Genomic DNA, 11,613 nt, shown 5'->3' on the forward strand with positions numbered 1-11,613 from the left:
AGAAAGTAAGCGGGTTACCTTGCATAATTTGAATACTACTACTTCCCCTTCGACTAATATTACTACTACTGTTAAATGGTAATACATACGTAATTATCGAGTAGCATTTAAAAGTTAGATTACGACAATGAGGAAATTACTATTGATCCTGATGATAATTGTGATGAAGAAAATAATTAAGCTAGTACTTATAACAATAATGATGAGAGTAATACAAATAATGAAGATAAAAAACACAGGAATGATAAGAATGGTTATACCAATAACAAGAATAATGAATCCTTTCGATTATACAGTGTGAGCTTATTGCTTATTATTTTTAAAATCATCTATGAACAGTACATTATTATATATCTTATGAAAGAGTGTTTTACCCCAAATCATTTGGTACCATTTTTGTGTGGTATGTGATCACGCTTGGAAGAACAGGAGACATTGTTTGCGAGAGTATTATGTTTGCGAGAGTATTATGTTGGGATTAGCGGAGTGACAGAATGAATTGAAAGTATCAAATGAAATGCATTGTATATATGCTTTTTGCAAAGGGCAAAGTCACAAACACCCACACACGCGCACAAAATGTTCGTTGATATTTGATATTCGATTTTTGATATGTGTGGCATGATTGATTTTGTTAGGGGTGTTATTTGGATTTGCAAAAAAAACCGAATTAATACCCAAATCCCAATTGTTTCATTCAAACATCACATAAGCAACTTTGGCGCAAGTCGATTTTTGCACTCTCGCAAACAATGCCTCCTGTCCATCCAAGCGTGAACACATACAACACAAAAATGGTACCAAATGATTCGGGATAAAACACTCTTTCATAAGATGAATAATAATGTACTGTTCATAGATGATTTTAAAAATAAAAAGCAATTTTCTAGGTGTAAACTTTTTGTTGACTCACACTGTAGTTCTACCTGGATATTACAAAGCAAAACAACCTAATATATTACAATATAAAACCCTACGCCAGTATAATTTTAAACCCATCAAAGTATGATATGAGTGAGAGAAATTTTAAATTTGTGTAATTTAATCATCGTGAGCGGGTGTGTGCGCGTGGGTTTGTGCGTGTTGTGTAAGATAAAATGTATGCACGTTCTAGCGGTAGGTGGCAACATAGCGAGAGAAAAAAACATGCATGCAAGAAAGAGAGGGAGAGAGAGGGGTGGGGAATGCTGTAAAGAGGGGTGGGGCAGTTGTTCCCCACCAAATAGTTCACGAACATTCACCAACCATGGCCATGTGTGGGGGCAAATAAGCCTCTACAACTGCATGGGAGAATTCCGAGGGGGTGTTTAAGGTAGGACTAAAATAGAAAACTACTCGATCTGAGTCATAGAGGTGTAGTATATGCTTGGCAATTTTTAGACAAATAGAGCAAGTGTGTGAGCGGTGATTAAAAGTTCTACATTATGACGTATTAAACTGGTTAGGAGTACGATATTTAATAGTTGGTCTACGTTAAAATAAATGATTAATATATCCGTTGAGTCATTATTGAACATTAAAACCCTCAAATAAGACAACCAACCTGGTCAGAGAGAAATTAGAGAAGAGGACAAACTTTTCAAAACTTGCTGCGACCGATTATTTTAACAATAGTCTGTCGAAAGAGTGGTTGAGCCATGGCATAGGCCAAAGGATTCACCAGACTGTTGCTGAAAGCTACCCAGCGTGTGATCTCGGACAACCTGACTTTGTTCTTGATGAACTGGTAGAAATCGGGGAAGAAGGCATACATGGTGACGGTCACGGCGGTTGGCAACCAGGTCACGATGAAGACAAACACGATGAAGGTCAGGGTTCGCATTGCCTTTTGTCCTTCGGCTCTGGATTCCCGTTGAGGTTTCTTGATGACCTTGTTCTTGGACGGCGCCATGTTTTCCGCATCAGATGAGCCTACTGCGTGCGAAAGGGTGACTTTCGGATTTTCGGATGATCCAGACTTCCCGATTTTCTGGGATATGCTTGATATCGCAACTGTATCTTTCTTGGCTGCAGAATCCGCTTCAAATTCCTCCAGACCAGTTGTAGTTACGGTACTCGATTCTTCACCTGTGAAAACGGAATCGGTAACGGACAGCTCTTTTTCCAAGTTTTTCTTCTTCCTCATATATCTTGAGAGGTTGCCGATGTTCTTGACCCGGAAGTATATTCGGACGTATAAACCAGTCATAATGACGAATGGCAAGCCAAATCGGAGAGCAAACATGAACAGGCTAGACGTGTAGGTCAAGGAATAGTTCGGTCTGGAGAAACCAGACGATGTGACAAGGTTGTTTGGGTCGATGAAGTCCCAGGCGGTGGACATCATCATCCACAGCCCAAAGGATGAGACCCACGTGAAAATACTGACCAATGTAGCCTTGCGGATACTCCTTCTCTGATAGTGCTGAATGGGATAAAACGTCGCCAGGTACCTATCAATACAGACCACGACAACGCCACAAACAGACACGCCCAGGATAGAGTTCTGAAACCCCATGAAAAAGATACTGGCCACCTTGCCAAAGGGCCAACCGTCATAGAGATGGATCATTGACCGGATCGGCATGCAGATGGATCCAACGACAAAGTCCGCGATGGTCATGTTGAGGATGAAGTAGTTGGTGTACGTCCGCAGTTTCTTCTCCAAGTAAAAAGCAGCCAGTATTAGGGAATTGGCCATGACTGTCGACACAGCCAGTAGCACGAGCAGAAAGAAGGCCAGGCTGAACACTGGTCTGTTGGTGTCTGTGGGTGTTGTATCGGTCATATTGAGGCCATCAACGATTTCTGCCACGTCTGTAGGCCAGGCTCAAGCGTTATCCATTATGACAGGTATGTCAGCTCCGCCTGTAGGAATGAAAACAGATACCAGTTGCAGTCACAATTTGTAGATATACTCAAATTTACCATATGAAGTTGATAAGAGAGTATTTATATTAATGGACATTAGGAATGCTAGGGATTCAGTTAAAAGTGCCGTTACATCTATCCACCGATAAAGACGGGTTTTCCGAAATGGTCCTCAATAGGGATAGTTGAGTTCTGTTGCAGAGGGCGCTACACAAAATAAGTTTTTTGTGAGATAAAAAAACTGACATTTGAAAGAACATACAATTTAAATGACAAAATCATCTTTGTTTGATCAAAATCGGTTCAGAGACGGCTGAAATATCCATAAATATAGTGATTTCTAATACTTGTGTACCACCACAAATATTCGATAATTTGAAAATGTCATAGATAGGAATAAAAGCAATAACCATGCACTTTGAAGGCGTTTGCAATCTGAAAGTTAACGCATCATACAAGGTTTAAAAATAGTGACTCATCGCTTTAATGTTGGCTCATACGCACACAAGCCAAACTAATAATGCTCAATAATATCACCTATTGAACATAATCTACATTCTCGATTGACTGCTCTTATTTAAACAAGGGAATCAACAAGTTTAGCTTTTTTACTAGATTTCCCCATATTTCACTTCAAATATATTTGTCTAATTTCGGTTTAAATACCATACATTTGTATTTATATCTCCGGGCCATGTCCGTATCGACTGTATCGTTACTTTCATGGCCTGACATTATTTAAGTATTTTTTTACACCTATTGAAAGGACAATTCCTTTCATTCTTCTTGTTATAATTTATGATTTCAGGCCGGAAAAACCCGATTAAAATCGGTTTTCCGATTATTAATTTTTTTCCCCGATTTTTTTTAATTTGTTAAATATTTGTTTTACCCAATTAAAAACAAAATAATTGTTTACCCGAAGAAAAAAAATTCTTCCCGATTTTCCCCTTATTTTCTCTATTCTTCCCTATTATTTCCCAATTTTTCTTACTCAAAAGGGGGAAATAGATGCCATTTTCCTCCCGAATCCTCTTTTTTTTGTTGGTTACTCAAGGGGGCGTGGTTTATGTAATGAATGTGAACGTGAAATAAAAACTCAACTGAAAAAAGCGGAAAACGGAAACCTATCATTGCATTTGAGCGATATCAAGAGTCGCCTCGGCCAGAATGTTCCCAGCAATGTAAAGAAATATGAGTATCATGGTCTCCGGTGCAAATATTTGAATGTAAGGCAACTACATACCCTAAGATCCACACTCGGTATTTTCTAGATCGAAAACTTGGTAGCGGGTAACAAAGAGCCATAAAGTATCACATTTTCACGAGTCAGAGTCGTTTGTTTGAATTAAAAGCATGGAGTGTATTTCGAAGTATCTGAACCCTGCATGACCGTAATCACACCAATGAATCTTAAATATTTCTCTCGTGCGGTAACTGTTTATGTATATTGTGTCTGTATCATTACAGTGTACATATATACAGTTATCAAAAACGAAATACGGACGGATCGCTCTATTCAGAGGCATTATTCAAATGGCCATCTTCTTCCTAGAGACACACATAACAACACAGGTATATATATGGAATGAACGTATCTATGTACATATATAAATATAACAACAAATATCACAAATATATTGTACGCTCCTGTACTCTGAAAATATTTCAAATCCCCTCCCTACCCGATTATATGATGCACTATTACGACTAGACCCCCACCCTCCCAACCCTTTCCATGTTTACATCTAAAGTTTATATGTATCAAAGTTTTCTATCCATAGCTATCTTCTATCTATACCCATCGAAAGCCAGTGTTTTCAAAAATCGGAAATCTGTAGCGCGAAACTTAAAAGGAAATTATACCTGAAAAATTGAATGTAATATTTGAAATTTGGGGGTGTGCATTTGGTGAGAATAATACAAAAAGAGCAGTGTCATTGTGGTTCACCATCTGCAAGGTTCTGAATCAATCACGTATGTCATATATGTTCCTTTAAAATGTAGCAGCCGATATATTGGTTTAATGCCATTAATCTAAATCGGTGAAATGGTATTCTTTCTTTCTTGTTTAGATTATTTCAAAGAGGCATCTCAACATTGAAGATGAAAACTTAATGGGTTCTATAGTATAATATCGACGGCACGTAGAACACATTAGCATGATTTCGAAGTAAAAATAAATGCACGGCATCGGTAGGGAAAGAGTTAAATGGGTTAAGGTTGCTAGAACTGTGGTATGACATGATCAAGGAACGTGCAATATGATGACGAAAAGCAAATAAAAAGTTATGGACGGAACTCGGGAAATCGAGGGAACATCTCCTACATTTAATTTTGTTCACGAATCAACTTCTCTGTCAGTCATTTTCAAAAAGGGAAAAGAGATAAATAAACTTTTGCAATATCGAATCCTTACAATTGGAGGTTTAAGATTTAATAAAGTACATGTATGAATGATTAAGTCTGAAGCATTATATAAATTACATTAATAAACTTACAGCGATGGCCCGATGAAAAAATATTTACGATTTTAAAATGATATTAAAGGTTTTATATGGATCAAGAACATCTCCTACATTTAATTGCGTTCAGGAATCTTCATATTTAATTTCTCTCTGACGTATATCAAAGCTTCTCTCTAAGTCATTTTCATAAGGGGAAAAGAGAAAAATAATCTTGTGCAATATCGAATTTATCGATTTTATAAAATACATGTATGAATGATAAAGTACGAGGCATTATTAAAATTACATTAAGAAACTTACAGCAAAGACCCGATGAAAATGTTCACGATTAAAAGTCATGAAAATGATATAAAAGGTTTTATATGGAGGAAAAATATTAGATAAAAAGAAAGCAGCGCATAAAGTCTTCAGCTTCTTGAGGGAAAAGAGGAGGAAAATCTAATCAAAAGCGTTTTTCGCTCAAAAGGGAAAATAAGGTGGGTGCAACTTATAACTTAATAAGTACATTCATACCGGGGTATAGGAGTACCTGGATTCAATGCGTCACATCTAAACAAGCCCTAGATTCTCTAAGGAAAATCACATATCTGCAGTCCAACGTGTCTGCCAGATTATATCTCCTTCGCAGGCGGTTCGACATGATATCGAATAAAGACGAAAATACGGTCACAGCAAAATAGTAGATATGATTTATCATATAATATAAATGAAAATCACATATACCTGCAGTCAAATTGTCAGCCACCTTATATCGAAGGTGGAATATGACGTAATGCATTATGATCCTATATGATATTAAAAGTACCGTCATAACAAACAGATATAATTGTTTGAGGTTGAATAGGATACTTTATAATCGTTTAAAGGGACAGAGCTAAACATTCGGAATCAGATAGGATATAAAAAATACCGTCACAGCCCCCCAAAATATATGAGGTTGAATAGGATACAGTATATAAAGCATTATATAAATTACATTAATAAACTTACAGCGATGGCCCGATGAAAAAATATTTACGATTTTAAAATGATATTAAAGGTTTTATATGGATCAAGAACATCTCCTACATTTAATTGCGTTCAGGAATCTTCATATTTAATTTCTCTCTGACGTATATCAAAGCTTCTCTCTAAGTCATTTTCATAAGGGGAAAAGAGAAAAATAATCTTGTGCAATATCGAATTTATCGATTTTATAAAATACATGTATGAATGATAAAGTACGAGGCATTATTAAAATTACATTAAGAAACTTACAGCAAAGACCCGATGAAAATGTTCACGATTAAAAGTCATGAAAATGATATAAAAGGTTTTATATGGAGGAAAAATATTAGATAAAAAGAAAGCAGCGCATAAAGTCTTCAGCTTCTTGAGGGAAAAGAGGAGGAAAATCTAATCAAAAGCGTTTTTCGCTCAAAAGGGAAAATAAGGTGGGTGCAACTTATAACTTAATAAGTACATTCATACCGGGGTATAGGAGTACCTGGATTCAATGCGTCACATCTAAACAAGCCCTAGATTCTCTAAGGAAAATCACATATCTGCAGTCCAACGTGTCTGCCAGATTATATCTCCTTCGCAGGCGGTTCGACATGATATCGAATAAAGACGAAAATACGGTCACAGCAAAATAGTAGATATGATTTATCATATAATATAAATGAAAATCACATATACCTGCAGTCAAATTGTCAGCCACCTTATATCGAAGGTGGAATATGACGTAATGCATTATGATCCTATATGATATTAAAAGTACCGTCATAACAAACAGATATAATTGTTTGAGGTTGAATAGGATACTTTATAATCGTTTAAAGGGACAGAGCTAAACATTCGGAATCAGATAGGATATAAAAAATACCGTCACAGCCCCCCAAAATATATGAGGTTGAATAGGATACAGTATATTTTCTTAACGGACAGAGCTAAACATTCGGAATCAGATAGGATATAAAAAATACCGTCACAGCCCAAAAAAATATACGAGGTTGAATAGGATACAGTATATTTTCTTAACGGACAAAGCTAAACATTCGGAATGAGATATATATATATATATATATATATATATATATATATATATTAATGAAATAGAACATGTTCAAAATATCGTTCAAAGCTCTCACCCTGCATGAAATTTGATATGGTCTACAACAATAATAATAATAATAATATTAAGATATTTTTATACCGCAAATTGCAAATTGCCTCTGGCGCTGTTGACTTTACAGTATCGGGTTTACTTGTTGCGTCCATCTGTTTTGTATACATAACATACATACCCCTACTTATATGCTTTATGGTCCGATATAATATGAAAAGTACTGTCATCGTAAAAATAGTATATATATATATATATATATATATATATATATATATATATATATATTTATGTATTATATATATATATCTACATAATTATTTATATATATCAGGTTGGACAAGAATTATTATATCATCTAAATGGACTGAGCCACACATTCTAAATGATGTATACTTTAATGAACATTTTCCGAATACCGTTCGAAATTCTCACCCTGCATAATTTGATATCGTCCACAAACGGCGCTGTTGATTTTACAGTATCGGGTGTACTTCCTACGTCCATCTGTTTTTAATATACATAACTTATATTAAATATGGGGGAAATCCTATTTGTACAGCTTCTTTATTTTTTGGGTACACTTAAGGACAAATAATAATCATATTAACGATAATGATAATAACGACAACTATGATAATAATAATAATACTTACAGTAATACTAGTTACCCCCCCCCCCGGCTTCAGCATGGCTGCCAATTGGGCGTTCTAGCATTTCAGGGAATTAATTCCTTCCAATCAGTACCTATTTACCTCACCTGGGTCGAGCGAGGTAAATGTAAATTAATTTCTTGCCCAAGGATATTAGTGCCACGGCGGGACTCGAACCCCGGCCCGAACCATGTTGTTCACAGTCAGGTGACGTTTCCACTCGACCTCGACACCTCGACTCGATGGGTAACTACACCTTAAAGAGGGTTAGGTAAAGTTTTACCCATATTGGGTATAAAAGGAGGGCACATGTATAATAAGCCCCTAGCTATATAGCACGTGTACAAATGCCCCCATAATATTCACAGATGTTTTATAAATGAAGAAGCTCCACTGTATTTTAGCATAATCGTTGCCAAAGCGATGGAGGGGCTTCATGAATAACTTTTTGTTTGCCCTCTTGAAAAGAAAATTATATGCACTGTATATTGAATCTGTTGTCGCCGAAGCCACCAGTCTTTCTCCGTGGTCTAGTGGTTAAAGATAAAGTTGAGTTCTGGTCATTAGATTGCATTGTGAAAGAAACGGTGTGGAATCTATCAGAAAAGGTTGATCATCTAGTATATAAGTATTCGTGTGCATTGCAAGGTTCTGGAATCATCAAAATGATAAGAAATTTGGCCAAATTTTGGCAAAGTTACAAGCACTGTACACAGAATTATATGGGACTACACGAGCACATGGCGAAAAGAACCTACCCCGGATTTTTACGATGTTTCATGTCATATTTAGTATATGAAGGCATTTGAAGAGCCATGCTTTTCAGGGAACATGTTTAATCTGATGTTCTTCCACCCTTGCATAATATAACAATGATAACGCTCACAAATTATGTGTATACCTCTTCCCAGAACTCAACCTTCTCTTTAAGGCATCGCCGTTCTAAGCCAGTGACCCTGAGCCATTATTTTAACTTTTGCCCCCAAAAAAGGTTCCTAAATGGAAGAATAGCAATGGCTAACTTTGATTCAAATTACGTAACTATTATTCTCTAGTTTCCTTTCGCTTATATGTATAGATAGTTTATTCCTCAGCACTACATCCTGACTTATGGATCCTGCTGAGTATCGTCGTAGAATGAATTATGTGTTCATGCGTTTCAATAGTTCATGCAGGGGGCTACTGACATTAATATATATATATATATTTTTTTCTCTTAGGTCTTTGAGATCGTTTAACGTTAATGTTGTTTTACCGTTTAAAAAAAAAACTATTGTAAGCGTGATTATTCAATGAGCTAATTCGTATCAATTACCGGTCTTCGTACCGTGTCCAAGGCTCTACCAAAGTGTGCGCTGTAATTCAAAACGTGTCAACATTGAAATCTGCCAATCCTGATGGAAGAAATGATATATCGTTCACCTTGCTGCATATCTCTTCTAATATTGATTTGGACATGACTGATGATTGTATCGTGATTTTTTTTCCGGCGTTACAGAGAATGTGTTATAAATTATGAATCTAATTTGTAGAAAGTAACACTTCAATTCAATGTATTAACAACAAAATTTATATTATGAACACTGCTTTGCAAACAAAAGCTGAAAAATACATTGACCAAAAAAAATACCGTAAGATTCACTGAAAATAGTCTAACCCTTCTTAACAAACAATGCACTAAACAAATGTCAGACTGTAAGTTATGACCATATGCTGTTGTGTTTGGATTTGTTATTACGCGAGGAAAATATACGTTGTGATCTTTACATTAGAAAGGTCTTTCCACCCTCAAAACTTATTTATTCAGCAGCCCTTTTGCATTTTAATGGATTGAAGAGTATGTTGATTTTCGACATTACCGCTTTCTTCCATGGATAAGTACAATATTACTGTTTTCACACTGGCAAAATTTTGCTTAACCCCGTACTATAGGTGGGGTTAAGGGGGGTCTATGAAAGAGTATTTATCGCGGCAAATAGTTGTGCCATATGAGAATGCAGTCGAACTTTGCATTTTTTTATAATCTTCAGCGCGATATGGGCGGATGAGAGAGAGAGAGAGAAAGAGAAAAATCAGTTTTTGCCATGGAATTGCGATAGATGTTTTATTAAAATAAATAAAGTGATTTGGTACGTAAAACACTGGTAGGCATGTTTTTAACGGACATGTTATTGATTTAAACTTAAAGGGATAGTTGAGTTTTGTTGCAGGGGGCGCTACGCAAAATAATTTTGTTTGTGAGATAATGGATGTCACATTTGAAAGAACATTCAATTCAAATGACAAAATCATCTTTGTTTAATCAAAATCGGTTCAGAGACGGCTGAAATATCGATAAATATATCTCTCTTTTTTTTTTTTTTTTCTGGTGCCCCACAAATATTCGATAATTTGAACCAGCCGTTGTAAACACGAGATAGCGCCTTATACGTTTTATTCCAGCCTATTACGATGTTGGCTATTTGTTTGCTTTTTCGTGTTGGTTATAATACGCACAACCAGCCGGCCCGTGAATCGTTATTATATATTAATTAATTAATTAACGTTCACCGTATTTTAGGAGCTAGTGGAGCTGAATTGGTATGATCGTCTTGGCAAAATCTCATACATTTTGGGGTCTAAAACTACCTTCATAGCAAATCTAAGTCCAAAAGAACACTATAAATATCATAAACAAGAATAGCAATAACCATACACTTTAAGGGCGTTTTGCTTATCCCTTTAACGGAATGTTTGGACACTTTTAACACTTATTTTGCTCAAAACAATAGACACCAATGGACGAACGGATTGATTTGTGCGATACAATGGCTTGGGAAAATGACCTATTTCTTCTCCTGATTAGCTCCATGACAACGCTTTTAACACGGGTATAGATTAATCTCGCATTGAAATAGTGAAACAAATCTTGAAAATGTTTGTATATCTTCTACATATTTATAACTGCAATGTGGCAAATGTGAATTACTTTGAGTAGCATAATTACAAACAGTTAAAATTTAATTTCACTACCGGGCCATAAAAGTTTTGCACTTAAATGAGTAACTTTCTAGACCTTCGTAGACCCATAGGATATTGAAGAAGGAATAGACTTTACTGATACCATATTATGTAACAATACTTTACAAGAGTAATGTTACTAGACATAAAACACATATTGGGACGGTTACACGGACTGGCAGAGGCTAATTTAGCGTCGAGGAACTAAAGGGTTTGGTAGCAATGTCGTAGATTATGATTATTGAAAAAGATTCTCAACTTACACTACAATATGGAGGAAAAAAACATTCGAAAACACGAAGTATACATTACAATGAATAGATGTACTGATAATGATGATAATAACACCGATTTAATATATAAACTGACCAGAACGTTTTCAGTATCATTATTGTTCAGGTATAATGTGAAAGTAATATTTACCTGAGTAAGTTTGATGTAAAGGCTTCCCGAATCTGTAAACTACTTATGTTATGAAGTGAAGATGCGTCGAATCTACAGTTGGGTGAATACACGCAGACGGATGGACTGCCTC

The 11,613-nt window shown here is 35.8% G+C and overlaps 1 protein-coding gene across 1 annotated transcript; it reads right to left on the minus strand.

Annotated features, from left to right (window-relative positions):
- Nucleotides 1–1,080: 1,080 nt before the first annotated feature.
- On the minus strand, nt 1,081–11,613 carry LOC592419 (muscarinic acetylcholine receptor gar-2-like). The gene is made up of 2 exons (XM_791944.4): nt 11,502–11,613; nt 1,081–2,847 (listed from the first exon to the last, which is right to left on the minus strand). The coding sequence occupies exon 2, from the start codon at nt 2,765–2,767 to the stop codon at nt 1,580–1,582; it is 1,188 nt and encodes a 395-aa protein (XP_797037.3). The 5' UTR covers nt 2,768–2,847; nt 11,502–11,613; the 3' UTR covers nt 1,081–1,579.

Source organism: Strongylocentrotus purpuratus, unplaced genomic scaffold (genome assembly GCF_000002235.5).
Source record: "Strongylocentrotus purpuratus isolate Spur 01 unplaced genomic scaffold, Spur_5.0 spur5_scaffold_18, whole genome shotgun sequence".
NCBI lineage: Eukaryota > Metazoa > Echinodermata > Echinoidea > Camarodonta > Strongylocentrotidae > Strongylocentrotus > Strongylocentrotus purpuratus.